Here is a 22,494-nt window from a genome sequence, read left to right as displayed (position 1 = left end):
ATTTATTACTGAATTATGATTAAATTAGATAGCTTCGGTACTGGTGTTACACGCACACACACACACACACACACACAAAACCCTTCAAGTACACGGTATCCGGGGAGAGGGGAAACCTGTGGTACTGCCACATCACATCAGTTTCCCATAAGCAAGAGCCTATGACGTAGAAATCGCAGCGCGCGTGAGTAAGAATGCACCCGCACGTCTGCGACCCCTCTGACGCTCCCTACAGGCGACGTGACTTTCTCCACGAGACAAGTGGCCACGCCCCGCTCATTAATATTGCATCGCGCGAGCTGGTTCCGCAGTATATAAAGCGCCGCCCCCTTTGCGCGCGACACCGCTGCGGATCAGCTTTGCTCCTGACATCACACCAGATCAGCTTTAACTTTAACAGCCTACAGGTAGGTAGGAGTCAGCCGGTGAGACGTCGTATTATATTGCCTTATTTTAAATAGGAAACAATAAGACATGAGAATAAAATTGTCATTTGTCAAGTGCTTTATTACATTGTATTTTGTTTAATTTCATTTTACATACATTTGCATCATTTAGCGTGGATTTAATTTAATTCTCTTTAAAGCGTATAAAAGCTTAGATCCGATTACACACCATGTGAACTCTTTAAAATGGTTTTATACTCATGTATTAGGTTAGCCACGCCCCCTGATGCTTATAACGCTTATTCTGTTGGGGGGAAAAAAAACAAATCGATGTCTATCTAAATAAGCAGGAGCACTCTATCCGTGTTTTTGGATACTAAAATGTTAGATAAGGAGGACAAGTGCTCAGAGGAAGCGGGAGTCTAATTAAAGCAACACTGTAGCCAAGCCTTATCCGTTATTCATTGCCGCAGCAACAGCAGCCACAACTCCGGTCTCCCGTGTGACGTCATTCCACACTGGATAAGAACGGGTTTAGATCGGAGCATTTGTTTTTGTAATTGATGCACGAATGTTATGCGAACGTGTTATACAAATGACAAGCCTTAGCAACATATGATCCGCTTTTTAAAGCCTAATGTGTCGACGTGTGCACAGTGCGTAGTGTAATAAGGTTGACCTTGTCCTTCAAACCGGTTGACCGTGCAAGAGCAGTGTTATTATAGCTCAGCTGTGTCTTCGCTGTGAATCATAAGCCTACGTGCCTAGTTCAGCACTGCGCAATAGACATCTGCAGCTTCCCTACCCACAGCTTCCTTTAAGCAATGACTCATGATTCGTGCAAACCATTTTTTTTTCAAAGCATAATCCTTCCATTATTGCAATGTGCATCCAAAATGTGCATCTTAACCCCATCAGTGATCAAAGTAAAGCAGGGTAGTTTGGTTAAAATCACAAGATGCATAAAGGAAAAATTATAGGATTATAATTAACGCAATGGTTTGTTTAATATTACGCAAGCCTTGCCCCTCCTCTACCCTGACTATGTATAAGGCTGGGTTTATGATGGAGGAAGATAACATTTAATCAGACAAACAAGCCTGTGTTGTAAAGTTTATTGCTGCTTTAATTATACATCCATTCTTAGGTGCAAAATGAAACGTAAATTTCTATATTATATAATTCCATGTGATGCACGGCAGGGAGTTATAACCTAGGCAACTGACTTTCTTTTTTTTTTTTCACCAAGCGTGTTGATCCACTGAATGATCGATGTCCAGCTTTCTAACAAGCTCAGACTCAGTGGCCAGCAGTGACGTCGTACTCTTCTGCTTTGTCCCATTTCAGTTTAGACTGTTCTCAACACACTGTGGTTTAATTTGTATGCAAGTTTTTTTTTCCATTCATTCATGCATCCAGCTTCAGTTATGACCCGCTTAAGTTGGTCACAAATTCGGAATTGCGCAATAGTCATAAAGTTTAGGTTGTTTTTTTTTATGTTGTCTAACAGTGTAATGTCCTAATCGTTCACTTGTGAGCTAAGTGCATTGAGAGCTCCTGAGCACGTTTCCAGTTGACCTGGTTTAATAACCCATCCGTAAATCAAACACAGATGGTTCTTATCTTTTAGGAAAATAATATGTATCTATCCTTTAAAACCTAGTTATCTACATGTCTCCCTATAATACTGTAAGAGCTGCTGGAATGTCAAACCCCCTCCCCGCCCCCCCTCCACTTAACCTTCTCCAGTGGCTGCTCATAAGAAGCAAGTATAAATAGGACATCCAGTAATACCAACAAAAACACAGTGAGCGCTAAAGAGCTGCTTGTATTCAATGTACTGGAGACAGAATTATTTTAAACAATCTCTGGAAGAGATGTGATATTTAAACTAACCCCAGCATATATTGAACAATGGCTAAAATATCATTTTAAACAATGAGCAGATTAAGTGACAGACAGTACGGCATTCTGATATAGGCTGTCCCTTTACAGAAAATGGCATCCACTAAGGAGAAGCTGATTGCCCACGTGAGCACCGAGCAGCCAGTGGGCTGCAACAACAAGGTGACTGTTGTTGGTGTTGGCATGGTGGGCATGGCTGCTGCCATCAGCATCCTGCTTAAGGTAAGAGAGAAAGACCATTACTATGTTCATTGAGTTATAAATGCAGTATGTCAAATGTGAATCTAACATTGTTTAGCTTTAAAGTTTACACCCCCCTTAATCTATGGGAAATTATGAGGGGATTTATTAAGAATCTTCTAATTTTAGGGTAGAAAAAAATTGTAGTATTGTATTATACATGTTTTAAATCTGAGTAGATGACTGAAATGTGGTTGTGGTCTCTGTGACTCCTGTTGAATGAATCGAGTGTGACAGATGGTCCAGAGATATTCCAGCTCTGTTAGTAGTTATGCAAGCAGAAAGAAACTGGCATGAAGCCGAACACCACCATCCACTCCTATTACTATTAACACTGTCCAGCAGTTAATCAGAAAGCAATAAACTCTCCTAGTCTTTGGTTAGTACATCTGGTGTTCACGTGAAAGCTCGGTAGTGACTATGCAGCCAAGTTTTAACAGCCTTTTATTAATGTCTGTTATTTAGATAATGGCTCAGTCAGACAGCTTTGATAATCGCACCCATATAATGATTCTCATGTCAGGGTGTGCCATTTGTATTTTACTGTAAATAGAAAATGGGTGTTTCATTATCTAGCTTTTGAAATGAAACAAGTTCTTTCAACCAGACATGAATAATACCCAATCAGGACACAGTATGCATAAGCTTTTCGGAAAGTCTGAAGCATGTGCTATAATTTGATTCAGGAACTTACTGATGAGCTGGCCCTGGTTGATGTGATGGAGGATAAGCTGAAGGGAGAAGTTATGGACCTCCAGCATGGCAGTCTCTTCCTCAAGACTCATAAAATTGTGGCTGACAAAGGTAAGAAAGGATTTGTATTAAACCACCGAATGAATAGTGAATTGTGAGCTACAGTTTTAAATAGGCCAAATAAGTAAATAGTGTGTTTTGTGTATTCCAGACTACAGCGTGACTGCCAACTCTAAGGTCGTGGTGGTGACCGCTGGAGCTCGCCAGCAGGAGGGAGAGAGCAGGCTGAACCTGGTGCAGAGGAATGTCAACATCTTTAAATTTATCATTCCCAACATTGTAAAGTACAGCCCCAACTGTATCATCCTGGTGGTGTCCAACCCAGGTTAGCCCTTTTTTTTTTAGTAATTTTTTTTTAGCACAGCTCCTATTAACGTCCATCTGCACTCCCAGAGCTATTACCATACACTAACCAATGCCTGTGATCTTTTTTAACTTTACAGTATTGTAAAGTTTAACCTCAATGCAATATTTACTGCAAATGTAGTTGATATCCTGACCTATGTGGCGTGGAAGCTGAGTGGCCTTCCCAGGAACCGTGTGATTGGTAGCGGCACCAACCTGGACTCTGCCCGGTTCCGGTACCTGATGGGTGAGAAGCTGAGTCTGCACCCATCCAGCTGCCATGGCTGGGTGATTGGAGAGCATGGAGACTCTAGCGGTGAGGATTGAACCCTTTCTCATTTTGTATATTTACATTTACACATCGTCTATATCACTTTTCGCTGCATTAAGGGTCGTAGGAGGCCTGGATCCTATCCCAGTAGACTTGGGCCACAAGGCGTGGAGAGGGTGCCCATCCATTGCAGGGCATACACATACACACACGCATTTACACACTACAGGCAATTTGGAAACACCAATTAGATGAATACATGTTTTTGGACTGTGGGAGGAAACCGGAGTACCCGGAGGAAACCACCAAGCACAGGGGCGGGGCCGGGGGGAACATGCAAACTCCATGCACACAGACCCCAGGGTGGGAATCGAACCCCGAACCTGGAGGTGCAAGCTGACAGTCCTAACCACTATGCCCCCATCATGCCATTAGCTATATATATATATATATATATATGATTTCAAAATGATTAAAACATTTCAGGACTGTGTCATCCTTTATAATCATTTAAGACAGCTGCCAGTGTTAAGTTGCATGAATCTACACTCTGGGTAGAAAGAAGTTTTTCTTTTTGCTTTATCAGATTTGCATTATTATGCTAATCCGCTTACTTTTTTTATTTAAGTATTGGTGGCCATGAAAAATTTTTCAAATATATCTAAGTGTATACTACATTGTCTGTCTTGCAGTGCCTGTATGGAGTGGTGTGAATGTAGCTGGCGTTTCCTTGAAGGAGCTCAACCCAGACATGGGCACAGACAAGGACAAGGACGATTGGAAAAATGTCCACAAAATGGTGGTTGACAGGTGAGAAGTGCATCCTTAAAGAAAAGCCCTTCAAATAACTAAACAGTCATAAATGTGGCATATTTTGAAGATTTGCAACTTGTACAGCTGAGGGTTCTTTACTTTTATCCCGCATGAAACAAATGACCATTACCAGCACAATTAAAGACCAGACATTCGGGAGAACATGCATGGCTGAATGACTTTCCTTTTACTCTTAAAAATCAAGTTTGAACCCTATTAGCATGCAGCTCCCTGATCTTCTTGATTTTTTTTTTCCACTTTACTCATGTTTTCAGAAAGTCACAAAACAGCTTAATTGCAGGCGTCCCACATTTTTTTCCTCACGATGATCGCTGATTATATAAAGGTGTGACCAGCACTTGCCAGGTGCAGGTTAGAACTTTGAGACCAGACACTGATTTCCATAGTCTGATTAGAGTGGGTTATTATGTGTCACACTTTACAAATTGATACCAATAAAGTCTTGGTGAGATTCCTTGCCAGGTTATATAATATCAGCCATGTTCATGTGCTATTAGATTATACGATTAGAATTCCGATTAGGAGTCAGATTATATGATTGGGATTTTTCTTTGGCAGTGCTTCAAAGTCACAAGGTGTCACATGTTTACTGTTGAAATATTTTTTACACACATTTAAGCAATGATCACATTCTGACGACATTGTCGGTTTAAAAATCAGCAATGTCAGAACTTTTGTTGGTTGGCTTTGCTTGCAGAGTCACTAATATGGTCTCTAGTGAGCATGTTGCATATAATATGTAATAAAATCTAAAGGAAAAATTAATGAATAAATTACAATTGGCAGCATGGTGGCTTAGTGGTTAACACTGTTGCCTTGCACCTCCATGGACTGGGTTCGAGTCCTACCTTGGGGTCTGTGTGCATGGAGTTTGTATGTTCTCCCTATGCTTAGTGGGATTTCTCTGGGTACTCTGGTTTTCCTGCTCACAGTCCAAAGAGATGCACATTACTTTAATTAGCGTTCCCAAATTGCCCGAAGTGTGTGAATGAGAGTCTGCGTGTCTAAGCCTTGCCCTGTGATTGAATCTCCTGGGATAGGCTCCAGGCCCCCAGCATCCCTGTATACAAAATAAAGCTGTATAGATAATGAGTGAAGTGAATTACAATGAATGACATAGAATGAATCGTCTAATGGAGTAATTGGAGGGCATGAAAGACTCCATATTTTTTCTCTTGTAAGCATTCCTGCACATAACTTAAATAGTTTTACTATTAGGTCTACTTTAGCACCTGTCTCAGAGCTCCCATAAAAAGAGTGTGTGTTCATGCTCAGCTAAAATACCCCTCAAATAATGCATTTTTCCATACTTCAAAGACCTCTTATTTCACTCTTCGTTCTAAATCACTGTTTCAGCGTCTATATAAATAAGCTACTCCTGAGTCACGCCTCTCTAGAAAGAGCAAAAGAGCTAATCAACAATCTCTCATGAGTTTCTCATGTGACTTCTCTTGAGTCACAACAGTGCGGAAATAATAATTTGATTCTCAAACAGTCAACCTTGGATTATGAGCATAATTCGTTCCTCAAGTGGGCTTGAATTTCAAAACACTCGTAAATCAAAGCAACCATAGAAACTCAAATTATTCATTTCACAGCCCAAAAAAAGAAAAACATAAAAATATTTAATACAACATATAAAGTAAAAATTAAATAAATAATTAACCTGCACTTTACCATTAAAAAAAGTAAAAATAAATCCTGACATAAGTGTTTCTGTCGCAGGCGCTGTGTATGTGTGTGAAGCTACACAGTAAACCTTGCTCCTCTCTTATTTGAGTTTCACACACACACACACACACACACACACACACACACATTTATCGGAAAAATTAGCAAGGAACATTTCACCTGGAGCGCATGCTAACGGAATCACTGCTGTAAAGTAAAAAAACAACAATGAACCTGCACTATACCTTTAAAAAAGAATCGCAACAGAGCAGTGTTTCTGTGTAGCGCAAACTGTGTGTGTGTGTGTGTGTGTGTGTGTGTGTGTGTGTGTGTGTGTGTGAAGGCGTAAGGAGGAGGGGGTGGGTATGTGCATGTGTGTAAAGGCGAAAGGAGGGACATGGTGTCCAATGATGCGCGCACAGACAAAGTGCAGGCTGATACAGAGAGAGAGAAAATGGATCTTTAACCTCTCTAATAAGACATTCTTCTGCTTTACACGCGCACGCAAACATGTTATAATGAACATGACATGCGCGCTGTACACACACGCTTACAAACACAAAATAAAGTATGTTTTATGCACACACGTGGTCACAGTGTTATAGTAAACAGTACACGCGGCACGGATGTTGATTATACCAGTGAGAGACGCGCACTAAGACCCAGCAGGGGAGACGATTACCCACAATTTCGCAGCGAAAGAGAGAGAAAAAACGTTGGCTGGGTTGTGATCACGTGACGCTCGGCGTCAAAACAAGGAGCGCATGCGTGTTACATGATACTCAAAACTCGTAAACCAAGACTTGTTCGTTTTTCAAGTCAAAATTTATTAAAAATTTGTGTTACTTACAAACTCTGAGGTTTCACTGTGTATATATACACAACGCTCTACTGGGTTTACGCAGTGTTTCTGCCAGAGAAACACTCCATATAATTTGTAACTCATTTGTTCAAACCAAAAAACACAATGAATTTGGTTCTGTTTTGTGTACTTCGATTGTGAAGTTTACTTATCTACATTAAGATTTGCCCTCCATTTTGGGAAGATAATGATACAGGAAACAATCAGCATGGTTTCAAATCCATTATGATCCTATCAGTTTGTAACATGTGCCGAGTATTTGCAAAAGAGAAGTCAATCATGAATCACACTCCAAATAAAAATCTGGCCGAAATCAACAGCTGACTATCGACAGCCGACTTTTTCTTTTACAGTCTCCACCAAAAACATATCCTCAGGCTATAACAAGTTGCTGTTGATGCTGTCTTTGGACCCATTTAAATAAGAATGTTCATTAACACTGATTATAAATCTCATGTTTTGTTTTGTCTGCATTGCCAGTGCATATGAGGTCATCAAGCTGAAGGGCTACACATCTTGGGCTATCGGCATGTCCGTAGCTGACCTCTGTGAGAGCATCCTGAAGAACCTACACAAATGTCACCCAGTGTCCACCCTGGTCAAGGTGAGAACTGCTAATATTTCTTTCGGGTTACACATTTCCTCATTATGAAAGCTCCATTACTGTGACAGAGTTAGCATGAAGATGAGCCCTTTGCCATGTTTCCAGGGAATGCACGGTGTAAATGATGAAGTTTTCCTGAGCGTGCCCTGCATCCTGGGCAGCAGCGGTCTAACTGACGTGGTGAAGATGACACTGAAACCAGAAGAGGAGAAGCAGCTGATAAAGAGTGCAGAAACCCTGTGGGGTGTGCAGAAGGAGCTGACCTTATGAACTGTAGTCGGCCCCTAAACATAGCTCTGTTTGAAAGTGAGGCCCCAATATGTCTAACACTTTCCCTGACCCAGTCCTTAACCCTGTCCTGATCCCATGTCTCGAAACAGACCTCGGACCCATAGATCTTAACACTCCTTATTGTAACGTTCAAGAAGGATAGATATTTATGTATGAAGTAATAGGAGTACAGTATATGTCAAAGTTAGTGTTTGTGTGCATTAGTGTTAACGCTTCATGTTGTCCTCTGTATTCGTGATATATACGATTTTCAAAAAGATATTTGTGAGCAGGATGGTCAGCCAGTTTGGGTTTCTGTACGGTGTAAGTGTGCATTCTGAGCTCAACAGGCATTCCATCCTATTTTCCAGTGCAAATAATGAAGAAATAATAAGCAAGAGCCACTTTCTGTGAAACCAAAGTATGTTGAGTGAAATGCCAGCACTTGAATTAAAAGGCACCCGTTTTTATGCACATAAATCAACTAGTGCACTGACGCACATTTTTAATTAAACTCCAGGTACACACGTGGGGTTGCGAGACTTTGGTTTTATCTGTAAACTAACAGCAGGACACCTTTAAACCTTGGGCAGTATATAACTAAATGTATGTTTGAAATGGGTTGTTTACGCAACACTCACGCCTCTGTGTGACATGCGCACATTATCTCATCTGCAAAGATTATTTTTGTATATTTATTCCTGTTAAATAAAACATGTCTGTAAAAAAAAAAGGCGTAAAAAATCCGATTGGCATGTAACTCAGACCCAGCGAAACGAGGAAATTTGATGTTATAGCTATCTCACTGATAACTCCCTTCACTTCCAAATAAAGGTTTAACTGTATAAAATCTATGTTTTTTTTCTTCTCTTTCTCTGTATGTCCATATCTGAGAGATGTGTACTCTAATACCTGAAGAATGGAAATTGCAAATCTCATTTTTAGCACCTGGACTGACCTTAGACCCAAATTATGTGTATATATATATATATATATAAACCATCCTATTTACAACTCGCATGAATGGCGCATTGTAAGTAAAAGAAACATTCACGCACACATTAAAAAAAACACTACATCATCAGGCTCAAATTTGTCATTCTTTTATTAAGCTGTTAATAAAGACTACAGATCTGAAAACAAAAATAAAACAATAACACAAATAAGTGATCTCTATAATAAAACAGAACCCTTCATATTGAGAAAATCTAAATGAAATGCATATAAATAAACAGAACTAACCTATCTGATTTGAAATGTGATCAACAACTTGGAACATATTTAAGGGAATACCAAAGTCCATCCTTTTATCCCAAAGCGAAAATTCTTTCACACGCTTCACAGATGTACAGACTCACTCTTTTACTTCTGTACAAATTAGACAGTAAACTGTATTATTTTCACCATATGAAATGTTTTTTTCATTTAAACAGCTACATGAGTGACAGTTATATCACCAAGCCAGAAACCAGAACACAGCAAGCTTTCGTCAGAAGCATAGGAGCTACAAAGTTCTTTCTGTTCTTCCTAAAAGGTGATAACGTTTTAACTCAGAATAAAATGAAAAAAAAAAAAAACAGACAAAAAAGGGAGTGTGGAGGATATGAGCAGCAACTAGACTGGGCTACTGTACATGTTGGAGTGACCAACTTTGTGAAAAAAAGCAAAACACAATCTGAGCAATCAGATTTTGCTATTTAAATTGAAATTGATACAAGACCTATTGTAAGCTATGTCAATCTTTAAATCATCAGTACCAAGAGAGTAGAGCAGAAACAGGGCTACAAGGAAGCTATAAGGTACTTAAAAATGTGCAACTTCCAATTTTTTCTTTAAAATGCATAAAGAGAAAAATAACCTCCGTTCCCATCGTTATTGTATCAGTCCTAATTATTAAAGTTAATCAGAATATTAAGTAAGGAATTAAACACATGGACTGTTATAGGAAAATAATCAGTTACATGGTGTTGGGATTTACCTCACATGTCAAGAAAAAGAAACCCTTGATTCCTCTATAAGTTTTATTCCACAGCAATTTAACAAGTCATTAAAAAGTCATCTTTATATCTTATGTATGTTTACATTTAACGTTAATGTAACAACTTCCTGTTAAAACCTACGTATAGCAGCTATAATGGACCAGTACCTCACCATCACTTGACGTTAATAAGAAGTCCTCCGTCCTAAAAATTCCCCCTGGTGGAGAACTTACTGACTGTGACAACGACTGACACCCGTGACTCCTTCCATAAATATTAAATAATGTCTCTTTACAGATAACTGTACCATAGTAACAGTTATTATTAGTTTTAGATAAAATGGTGTCTGACATATAAGTTTTCCCAAACATGCTCTTACCACAGAAATTATAACAGCATAAATAAAAACTTGTGATTTGCCTTGTGGCTAGCGCTACTCTGTCATAGCGGCTGTTACAGAAAAGTCAACATCTACTGACCAATTAAATTTGAAACTTAAACAGCACGGTGGTATAACAGATTATCCAGTGTCTTTGTAAATTTGGGTTGGAGTTACACAAATGGTTAAAAAACAGAAAAAAAGACAGAAAGAAATGGAGTTTGGATGGCAGTAGGGTCAGTAAAGGTCACTAAGTCCGGCAGTCTTCCGAGCCTTTTGCATAAGTGCTCGTAGCTGAAACTGTTTCCTGGAGAGCAGGCGGACGTGCTGAAGCAAACACAAGCACAACGGAGAGTTCAAGATTCTGTCAGAATATATATGGAGAAAAAGGAAAAGAAACAAGAAGTGGATGAACACGAGTAAGAAGCATGAGCTGACCTTGAGAAAGACCTCCAGATCAATGACGCCTCTGCGCAGAGCCTCTGCAAGGTAGAAGATGGTGTCTTCGATGGCGTTTTCCTCTGCATACAGGTTCAGGATCTGTTTGTAAAGTGGCGCTGTGGGGACAATGACGTCATCGATATCGTTGTTCTCTGACTGATTTTCCATTTTCTCAAGAGCTTCAGTTAGTTCCTCATCCTTCTTTTTTAACAACTCGATATTCCTGTCCACCTCAGCCTGAAAACACACACACGCACGCACGCACGCACACAGAAGCACTGCATAAGAAAACAAACATTCATACATAAAGAACCAAGGTTTCTTTTCCAATTAAATCAGGGGGAGAAATTACATTTTATAATAAATGGCTAAACCTCCTGCTCTTTGCTGGTGTATATGGAAATCGGTAGGTTATTATTACTCTTAATAAGTGTTACATAAGTACTTAATGTACTGTACTATAGACCAATGAATGAGACGTTTCACTTTAACATCAGTTGCATCACTGGTTGCAAAAACACAGCGAAATGTTTTAGTGATTTTCAAGAACAATTCTTTTGTGTGGCGATTCACACTCATTACACAAATTAGTAGAAAATTTTAAATTATATTCTTATTATTAAATATTATTCTGATTATAACTGATATAATATAACGGTCCATGTAAAACATGGCCAGTGGCAGCTAAGCTCTCACCACTTCCTGATCGAGCCTAGACACCATCTCCTCCAGCTTCTGATGGCCCTTCTTGAGATCCTCCTCCGTACGCTTAAGTGCATCCAGCTCTGCCTGAGCCCGATCCATCTCCTCCTTCATCCTCCAGCGCAATTTATCACTCACCGCCGAGATAAGAGAAGCACGGATGGTGTCCTCTCCAATGGTGGCATCTCGACTCGGACCTGGAGATAAAAGGAGAAAAAAAATGTTGGTTTAGTGCCATTGTACAGTAAGTGTTAGAGTGTAAGATATCTTGATATTGTACTATGGCCCTGACAAATTCTCTAGTCTTACCGGGCAGAAAGTATTGTTAATTAAACTATCACACAAGAGGTATGCTGTTGTACTGAATATTAGCATGGCAGTCGTTGGTACAATGGTAGGAACTGAAGAGATCAAGTTGACACCTGTGCTGAAATTTACTACAACAGCACAAACGTGATTGTGATATTGCTTTTATACAGGAGTTCCACAAAAACACTCACTCATCAAGATATTATGATTTGTGTATTTATTTATCCTGTTATTTTACTCCACCAAACATATCCTTACATGACTGGCAGAACTAGTGTTGCGCTGAGGAGCGACAGTTAGTGTAGTTAACGGGAGTAAAAGTAGTTTTAATTACTATCAAGCCAAAAAGGGGAGGAGAATAAAACATGGACATTGTGAACAGTCCTGAGAATCTTTTCGAGCTTTACTTTATATTTCCACTTATTCTGCTTTCAAATATATAGATTCCGAAGCTAGTAAAAAAACAGTGGATGCACGTTTCAAGCAATTTAGAATGACTTAGAAGCGATTACAAAAGAGAAAAAATGTTGTTTAAAATAACAACATTATTAGATGTATTGTTTTGCTGAATGTTCTTCCATGACTGGGTTTAAATGTGGGTTGTTGTTGTTTTTTAATCAGACAGCTGCTCTTTCCTCAGTACTGCAGAGCATACCAACATACTTTCACCCATGCTGGCGACTGAAAGTTAGTGTAATTAACTATTGTTATAACACCTGTTACACAGAGTGATACTGTACATACAGTGAAACGTTTCAGTGCGGTTACGCTCTATATAACTTAGTGGCAAATAACTGTTGTATAATTTTCTATAAAACAGTGGTCAAGGCATTAGGCTAATAATTTCAAAGTTGCCACAAAGGCCTCTAACCCCATAACTACTCATTTATATTCTGTGTTTAGTCATTTTGGATAAAAGCCTTAGCAAAATTGGATGAATTCAAATAGAAAGCTGTTATTACACAACCTGTGAGTAATAACAGCTTTCATCCCAAATTATTTAATAATAACAGCATGTTCTGAGATGTTTTACAGATTGCATATGCAGTTAAATCACTAAAAGTTCATGAGGTTGAATATGAAGTAACCACTATGAGGTTATGGTTGATGGCTGTTGAGTACACAATATGCATTTAATCTCCTGACTTATAGTATACAAGTACAGTACATGACTTATGCATCACTATATTTTTTAGAGAACAGTTATGATTAGAACCCTGCTCACACACACTGTAGAATAATGGCAGACACTAGACTGCAAGTGCACTCAACTACAAGTTGCATGCCTTCAGTCAGCATGGTGTGAATGTCACTGGTAAGATCAGTGCCACATTGGGAAGCTCTTCATGAAAACTTATCCCGCTCTCAGGCTTCTCCTCGTTCTCTAAATATAGATACTACGAGGCCAAAAGGCTACACGCTGGCCCTTTCAAGCTTCATCCATGCAGAACTTTGACCTTTCATTCTCTCGAATCCAGTTACAGACACGACCTTTCTGAGCGCTCCAGCGAGGTCACAATAAGTACTATAAACCTAAACAAAAGGTCAGGGGTCAGGTAAAGGTCAATGTTAGGAATGCAATTTGTGCCAAGCATGGCCTTGTCCTATTGTATACTGGTACAGCTTGGAAAAATTAGCAAACTAAAAAGAGAGGATATGAAAGGGTAGGGAAAAAAAGAAATTACAGCCACCTGACAAATTACTAAACTTTGCCACTTCATGACAGTGTTATTAAACAAACAGACTGCCAGAGAGCCAATGCAGAAACACTTTGTAGATAATTGTATCATAACTCTATCTGCCCCTGTTTAAATATATGGAGAAACATAAAATGCAATAAGTGTTCTGGTCATAGAATGTTGGTCACAGTTTTTGAAAGTGTTGTACTAGATGGATGAACACTAACAGATATTCCATTCAGCTGGTACTCTGGTGATGATGGCAAAGAACAACATCTAAAACATTATTCCAAAATCTCAAACTGAACTTCACATGAATCAAGACTGTGAAGGACATAGAACAAGATAAAGTTTTAAATTAAGTCCATGTGCCCCATGATAAATGGGGCAGAGTCATTTTGGGAAGAGAACCCTCCCATCAGGTTAGAAACGTTTGATTGTATGATTGTTTAAAAGATCTTGTTTAGTGACTCTTCACTCTGAGAAGACAATGTAATCCAAACCAGCTAACATGTAGAACTAAATAATTAAGTACACTGTCATGGATAACTTTTTCATAGATTACATAAACTACATTTCTCAATTTAGATTGGCATTTTTTGTTTTGGGATTACACGTAGAATGCACTCCCTTCATAAGCAACCATTCATTTGGAAAGTATGGACGCTGAGTGGTCTCATGTCAGGGTATTTAAAAAAATGAGGTCACCAGCTGTCTAGGTCATTTAGCATTCATATTCATTGTTTTCAAGGACATACAGAAAACTCTATAACATATACACACACTAGTTCTTTCTGTTGGACAATAAAGTCAGGTCCACAGGTATTTTGACAGCGACACAAGTTTGATATTTTTGCCTCAGCAAATAGATTTGAAAAAAAGAAAGCAAGATGTAACTGAAGTGTAGACTTTCAGATTCATTTCAAGTGATTTAACAGAAATATTGCATTGATTATTTAGGAATATGTGTGTCTGTCTTCACAGTCGAAAAAGTCATATGAAAAAACATTAATGTTAGAAGTGAAGTCTAAAACCAATGGGCATTACTATGTTCATTCTAGGTTTTAACAATACCTCACACTGACCCCCTCTAGGTTTTTAATGACTTGGTAAGATGCTGTCCAAAGAAAGAATTCTGTGAACATCCACTTTAGATGTTTTTGCATTCTTTTGGGCATTTTGGTGTTGCTGAGCTTGGAAGTGTATTTCTTTTTTTGTATGAATCTACCAAATTGTTGATTTGGCCACACAGGCAAAATTATGAAAATTATGTCAATGTCCATATACTTTTGGACCTGACTGTATATGGCTCATACCTAATCGTTTTAAAAGTCATTATTAACTGTATTTAATGCACCACAAATCCCCAAATCCCACAAGACACCATAACTCACCGACAGTGGTGACTGGTGGCTGGGATGGGTAGTGTGCAGGACCCCCTGTAGCAGGATATGCACTCCCTCCAGGGTAAGAATATCCTGGGTATCCACTACGTCAGAGGAAGAAAAAATCATTACAAAACCAAACAGATACACACTGCAATTTTTTTTTACATTATAATTGCCATTAACAATAGAAATAAAAATAGATAATTTAACAAATGGCTTTTATATGGCGGTTTTGTAGGTGCGTTACCATGGATTTGGGTTTGGACCATAGGCTGATACAGCGGGCATGCCAGGCATGTATGACTCTAGAAAGCAGAGAAGGAGAGAATATGTTACAAAAGGACATCACTGGTGGTAATGAGAGACATCTGCAGTCTAAGACAAGTATTACATACAACATATTCTAATACACTGCACAAAGGTCTGTTTAAGAGACACAGCTACAGTTCTGGGGAAAAAATGTGTCAGTGGTAGGATAAAAATAAAATTTTCTTAAAATATAAAAACAGCAATAACACATTAATAATAAAGGCATAGCCTAGTGCAGACCTACTGTAAAATTCAAATATATTTGCTTATATTATTAAGAAGGAGAATTAACAGCCCTGCTTTTATACACAGCACGTTTCAACATGTTACATGAATCTAAATCAATACTTATTTCTCCATTTTTTTTATGTTTTTAAGAAGTTTTCTTAAAGCTGGTCAGACACAGCTATCAGTGTGCATATTATTATTATTATTTTTAATTGACACATCTTACGATTTGGGGGTCCTGTGGCCTGAAACGCCTGATAAGCTGGCTGAGTCGTGGGACGAGAGAATACTGGGGGCTCCTCTCCAAAAACAACAATCATTACTTGGATCAGGCCAAACAGGTCAGACTGAGGCTGGAGTCAACACACAGAGACACATACCATTAGACAGACATATTGAGCCCAACCATTTTTATTCGTAACATTAGACCATGGAGCCAAATTTATCAAATAGAATGCTTTAAATGATCTCAGTACTTACGGGAAAATCCTTAAAGCAGTAAACAGAATTACTATATGATACCACTATATGACAGAGATCTTCAACTGCAGTCATGGAGGGCCAGTGGCCAGCACAATTTGTAATTCCAAATTAACAGATTAGTTTAACCAGATCTGAGTTTGAGCAGAAGAATCACCAAACTGTACTATGCAGTGGCCCTCTCGGACTGGAGGGGCACTGCAATATTAGATATAAAACTTACAAACCTTAATTATAAGAAAGTCCTAGTGAGTGGTTATATACTCAGCAAAAAAAGAAACGTCCCTTTTTCAGGACTGTGTATTTCAACAATAATGTTGTAAAAATCCAAATAACTTTACAGATCTTCATTGTAAAGGGTTTAAACAATGTTTTCCATGCATGTTCAATTAACCATATTCAATTAATTAACATGCACCTGTGGAATGGTCGTTAAGACCTTAACAGCTTACAGAAAGTAAGCGGTTGTTTTTTTAAATGTGCCATAAATAAAGTAGACTTGGCAAGACCAAAAGAAGACTAGAAGACTTCTTCTGCAGAAGAGGAGTTCATTTAGAGTTACCAGCCTCAAAAATCACCAATTAACAGCATCTTGGATTAGAGCCGTTAAGAAGACTTTACAAAGCATAAGTAGCAGAAACTGTCAATTTTCTTAATATCAACCGTTCATATTTGGGTTGCATTAAAAGATTAATTCATTACAGAATTAATGATCAGGAAAGACTATGGAAATACAAGAAGTGTCCAAACATTTGACTGGTAGTATATTTTGTATAAAATATTTATTGAAAATTTACAAATTTATTCATGTAGGTACCTTTTGCTTAAAGCACACAGGTAAAAATCTGGTATTTGTAAATGTGCAGAGGCGATAGTGAAAATGATAGTTATTGTGATAGTTACATGCTTCCATTCATGCAGGTAGGGCAGGTAGATCTTGCCGTTAGCATCAATATGCTTCCCAGTCTTGATCATCATTGCGCTTGTTGGTTTTACAAAACATATTGGTGGATTGTATGGGTACGTGTCCAACAGCCATAGACACACGGGAATATTATATACATTTCCTACAAAGAGGGGTAGAGGGAAAAAAAGAGTAATGAGAGAGGAGAGTTTGAGAGAGGAGAGTCTAAAGTAAAGTAAAATAAAGTCGTATAAATCTTGTAAAAAAAAAGTGTTTATGTTAAGTTGGGACGCTCGATGTGTTTTGTGTATACCTCTGTAACTGACAGGCACAGTCCCAGTTAAACTCATCAGCTCTCTTGATGAGCCATCATTGAATACTATGGAAAAAAATGTGAAGAACAATAGATAGTTAAAAAAGATGAATATTCCTACAATCCTACTTAAAAGACAAATATATGAGAAGTTTGAGACATTTATTTCCCCAGGCTTGCGCTAGAGACTAAGTAGAGATTAAACCAAGGCAAGATGTATTGAAAAAAAAAAAAAATCAGCAAATATGTGGTGTGACTGTTATTTATGCGTATATATGTTATTCATGGCGCAAAATGTTTTATCATTCTAGCATTACTTCATACATTTAATCCATTTATAGTTATGTTTAATGATGTGAAAAATTCACACCTTATATAATACAGCTCCACTCTTAAATTTGTGAACATAGACTTTTCACAGACTGTTTTTATATGTAAAAATATAATTATAGTGTTGGGAATTGGTAATATTTGTAATGTTTTTGGGTGGCTGGAATTGATTATCTTCATTTAAATTATTTCCTATAGGAAAATATGTTTCACAAGGCAAAATTTCATCTTATGAACTTGCCTTCAGAACAGAATAAATGTGTATGCTGAGGTACCACTTTACTTACTATTCATTTTCCCCTTGCGGTGAAAAACTAAAACCACAATTTTCACATTTACATTTATGGCATTTCGCAGACGCCCTTATCCAGAGCCACTTACATTTATCATATTACACATATTAGCAACAGTTAAAGGGTTAAGGGCCCAAAAGTGAGAACTTTTTTTCTGAGGTTTTAATCCTGGGACCTTTAAATCAGTAGACCAACCGCTTAACCACTGCCCTACCACTACTACTGTTTAAACACCAAACATATCTTCAATGACCAAGTACATTTGGGGCATGGCAAACATTGTGGTCAAATTTAGGAATACAGTTACTATAACCACATTAAACTGATTTAGCAAAAAGATCAACACTTACCATAGGCATCCATCAGAGGTTTAAGGTCTTTGTATTGCAGGATAACGTTTGTAATCTCACGAACTGTCAGGTCACGGTATTTGTATTGCTGGATGACAAACAAAGGTAAAAAAAAAAAAAAAAAAACATACAGTATTAATCAGATGAATCTGAGGAGCTTGATGTGGTTCACTGTTGTGCACTATGCAGATTGTCATTTTATAAATAAATCCCAAAACCCCACCATCCTTACATCTTTCCATAACTGTCACATAAACACCTAGTCACATGATCACACACAGCCAATCAGATTACAGAATTCAACACCCCTGTTTTTTTGCTTTATTAAAATGACTCCAATGAGTTGTTGGCGTCCTGAATTCATGACACATTTTATAATAACATATAAATGCGTGTGTGGGTGTGTTATAAATGTTTGTTTTATTTTTGCTGTGTTATTACAGAGTAATAACTCTTTATAAATAAATAAGTTACAGAGTTAATGTCGAAAACACTCAAAACACAAATTACACAGCAACTGACCTGACCTCAAACTGTGCGCTGGAATATCTCCATACCTAAATTAATTACTTAAGTCTAATGATTATAGTTTAATTACAATTAATAATTAATCGACGTAAAACATACCAAGAAGTTTATATTTTATTCAGTAATATCATTAAAGCTAATAAAGTGTACACAGCACTTAGCTGAAGCCTCTTACCTTAAGCATCTTTTTAAGCGCTACTTCATTTACCACTGCCATATCTGACAACCCGAATCCGACAGCAGGTTATGAATATATAATTATAATATTAAAATTAACTCAATATATCGCACTGTAACGGTGAGCAGCTCTCTAGCTAGCCGGCTAGTTCCGCTAACCAGCCCCGGTCCCGGCTAACTCAAGCCAGGGCCAGGAAACTGTTAAACCGAGTTTAATAAAACCTCTAAACCTGGACCAGATCACTAATATACATCATATATTCAGAATAAATATACTATTGTCTCTGATAACAATCACACAGACACGGGAGCTAAAGCGAAAGCAATGTAAATAAAACACCCAAATTAGCCAAAATGGACAGCCGAACTCCCAACGCATTCTACATTTCAAACTAAAAGTCTTTTACTTACAGTTTAAAAGCCCCATTCAGAGCTTTTTGTAACAGTCACCTGTCACATGTACATTAAAATGTGTGTATTTTTGTGTGTTTAAACACTGTTATTTTTTGTAAGATTTAGCTGAAAACTATCAGTTAAATCAGTTTTATTTAGATATCGCTTCTATCATTGGTCATTGTTGCAAACAGCGTTACAGATTTTTTTTTTTTTTTCAAGGGATGAAATATATATAAATCATAATTAGCAGATTTTCCATGATTGGTGACTCAATAGGTTTCTTGCCTTTCCATGCACATAAAATTCCCAGCTGATGCCCAAACACCAAGGCACTGGATGCAGTGCACATAGCTACATAAGCTCATAGCTACTAAAAGCCTGGATCAGACTGCGGAGAGTCTACAGCGACGTAAGGGCTGCTAAAACATTGAAACAGCATAGTTGACCACACACTATTCATGGATAATGGTAGCTCGCAGTTAGAGCTGCACATGGGAGCTGCTAGTTAATTATACACTAATTATGCATATAATTAATTATATTTATTATGCATTATTTTGTTGACTTTTCTTTACCATCTTTAACAGCAACATGCCAGCTAGCTATAGAATTAAAGAGTTGTTCTCAACAGATCTTCAAACAGCACAAGTACGCCTTTCCACTTTTCCTTAAATTCAACAATAATTCTGTCAGACTTTTAACAGAATTTCAAGATTCCTAGCTATCTGTATCTCGGACAGTCCGTCTTCTGATTGACCAATGGTCTGGCCTCTGTGAAAATCCAAAATTTCTTTGAAATTGTAACTTTTAGGCATACTTAAAGATGAGTATGTTCCAGTTTGACAGGAAGGAAACAGATACAAGAGCGGTTCATTTTAAATCAGGACTTGCAAAGAAATTTATTGTGAAGGAAGGGGTAGAACTGATTTACAGAAGACTTCAAGCACAGTATGGTTATGAGAGTATGGTATCTTAACTGCAGTAAAATGTCTGAATGGTTCAAAACATTAATGAACAGTCGTTTCATGAACATTCAACAATGGAGCACCTGATCCTTGATCAATGGATAACTTGTCACCAACTTGCAAAAGAAATTCATTTGTCTATGGTAACTGTACCACACAATCATTTATCAACACCACTTGCACATTACATTTATTTTATTAAAAGTTTGTCTTTTCAAGGATGATATCCTTTCTTTAATGATTCATCCTGTACTTGACCAATTTGCATCCAATTACACGCTCTGTAGAAATTAAAGGTCTATGCACTTCAATGCACAATTTACCAGATGTCTCATTTTGTGTACGAAATGGTGGCGTGACGCCTGCTGTTATACAAGGTGTCAGTGTTCGGTAGAGAAACTCTGATGATGATCAGTTTTAGTGGTTTTGACAAATTTGCTCTAAGGTCTTGTGGTCATAAACAACCACAATACCTAAGAGTGAGAGAGCTGATCAAGAGAATCTTTTTTGAGTCGAGTGTCATGTGCACAAGAAACTTTTGTCTTACTAACACAGAGATTGTTGTCTCTACTTCACTCTGGTTCACTCCCGTCATCTAAGCTGATTCATCATTATTGCGGATAAGGCCAGCAACTGTAGTGTCATCAGGAAACCTGATGATAAATTAGAAATGTATATGGCACAGTCATGAGTCAGCAGGGTAAACAGCAGCGGACTAAGCATACAGGCTTGGGGAGTGCCTGTGGTAGTGTTGGAGGTGGCTTTGCCTCTCTGACAAATTGGCCCTCATTGTGCGTTGTTCTGTCATTGTCACTGGTGCTTAAAACAGACATGAAGCAGTAAGATGGATCTCTCAGACCAGGTTCTTACCTGTTTTAGAACCAGGCACATTTCACATGATTTGTATAATGGAATTAGCATAACAGTCCAATCAGCTGGGGTGGTGAACAGGGTGCAGCTTTGTAAGCACAATGAGTGTTGATGTAAACACAGTATGGGTGTTTGTTCCACAGGTTGCAAAATCCAAATGCTGGTAGAATTTTGTCAGCACTGATTTTATGTTCATGTGGGTAAAGTTAGCAGGTTGATGACAAAGAGCGTAAAGGTAAACACTCTGGCACGCCACTATCTTGGTCAGCTTCCCTAACAGAGAAATTTCACTCTGTTGCAATATTAATGAATTGTGGGGGCTTTAGTGATTGCAATGAAATAGGATGCTGGTGATGATGATGTCATTTACGATGACGATGATGATGATCCAAGGTTTAAAAGAAGGGCTAAAATACAGTATATATCAATATTAAAATAATACTGTAGATGCAGAGGCACAAAATGTAACCTAATCTTGATGTTGACATACTGTAATCCCAAAAGCAACAGACAAAAATGCATTTGAACATTCAAATGCCTGGGTAAGGGGTAGCTCAGTGGTTAAGGCATTGGCCTACAGTTCGGAAGGTCCCAGATTCAAACCCCATGACCATCAAGTTGCCACTGTTGGGCTCTTAAGCAAGACGCCCAACAGCTTAACCCTTAACTATTCAGATATGTAATAAACTGTAATGTAAATTGCTTTTGGATGCTTTAGCTGTCTGCTTAACAGCTTAAATAATATCCTTAAGGCCACCAGAACCAATTGGTGCATAGGGCAACAAGAGTTCTCCATTGTAGAGGACTTTCGCTGTTTCTGTAGCAGTTGGTTTTGTCCAGAGCAGGTTGCTAGCCCAACACCCAACCCTTCTCATCCAGCACTTGGGAACCGGTAATAGCGGAGCTCTAGACCTCTGGCTGCGAGAAGTCACAGCCTCATCCGGGAACCAAACCAGCGATCCCCGGATGATAGGGCGAGCAGTTTACCACTGCGCCACTCGAAGGCCCTAAATAATATAGACTTTTAAAAAAAATACAGTATGTGTAGTTTACAAATGTACTGTTTACAGACAGATTAGTATTGCTAGACAAAACACATCTAAAATTTTACAGCCCTTGCAAGGACTAAACTTAATTAACATTTCCGGTTTAGCCAAACCACTGGACCTTAATTTACACTTCAAAATACTCAAAGGCAAGGTAAATAGTGCAGCAGGTGTCTGCCTAAAGTCTGTGGTCAATTTTGGCAGCTTTTCAAGCTTCTGAAAAGAAACCTTAATTGTATGGAGGTGTTAAAAATTTGTAATTTAATGCATGTGTTGGCTAATCAAAT

General features: G+C 38.2%; 2 protein-coding genes across 3 annotated transcripts; one reads left to right on the top strand and one right to left on the bottom strand.

Annotated features, from left to right (window-relative positions):
• Positions 1–371: 371 nt before the first annotated feature.
• ldha (lactate dehydrogenase A4) lies at positions 372–8,995 on the top strand. 2 transcript variants are annotated; one of them, XM_053483839.1, is made up of 8 exons: positions 372–407; positions 2,382–2,513; positions 3,218–3,335; positions 3,436–3,609; positions 3,772–3,945; positions 4,593–4,710; positions 7,748–7,871; positions 7,977–8,995. In XM_053483839.1, exons 2-8 carry the CDS (start codon positions 2,385–2,387, stop codon positions 8,139–8,141), a joined length of 1,002 nt encoding a protein of 333 aa, XP_053339814.1. In that variant the 5' UTR covers positions 372–407; positions 2,382–2,384; the 3' UTR covers positions 8,142–8,995. The 2 variants fall into 2 exon arrangements, with proteins under 2 accessions (XP_053339814.1, XP_053339823.1); XM_053483848.1 differs by having other exon boundaries at positions 390–411.
• A 1,212-nt stretch (positions 8,996–10,207) lies between these two features.
• LOC128517969 (tumor susceptibility gene 101 protein-like) lies at positions 10,208–19,298 on the bottom strand. Its single transcript, XM_053491069.1, has 10 exons — positions 18,929–19,298; positions 18,226–18,313; positions 17,253–17,318; positions 16,939–17,102; positions 15,782–15,908; positions 15,266–15,323; positions 15,025–15,119; positions 11,637–11,839; positions 10,938–11,177; positions 10,208–10,826 (listed from the first exon to the last, which is right to left on the bottom strand). Exons 1-10 carry the CDS (start codon positions 18,968–18,970, stop codon positions 10,737–10,739), a joined length of 1,173 nt encoding a protein of 390 aa, XP_053347044.1. The 5' UTR covers positions 18,971–19,298; the 3' UTR covers positions 10,208–10,736.
• Positions 19,299–22,494: the final 3,196 nt, after the last annotated feature.

This window comes from Clarias gariepinus, chromosome 2 (assembly GCF_024256425.1).
Source record: "Clarias gariepinus isolate MV-2021 ecotype Netherlands chromosome 2, CGAR_prim_01v2, whole genome shotgun sequence".
NCBI classification, from domain to species: Eukaryota; Metazoa; Chordata; class Actinopteri; order Siluriformes; family Clariidae; genus Clarias; species Clarias gariepinus.
This window is presented reverse-complemented; position numbering and strand designations above follow the sequence as displayed.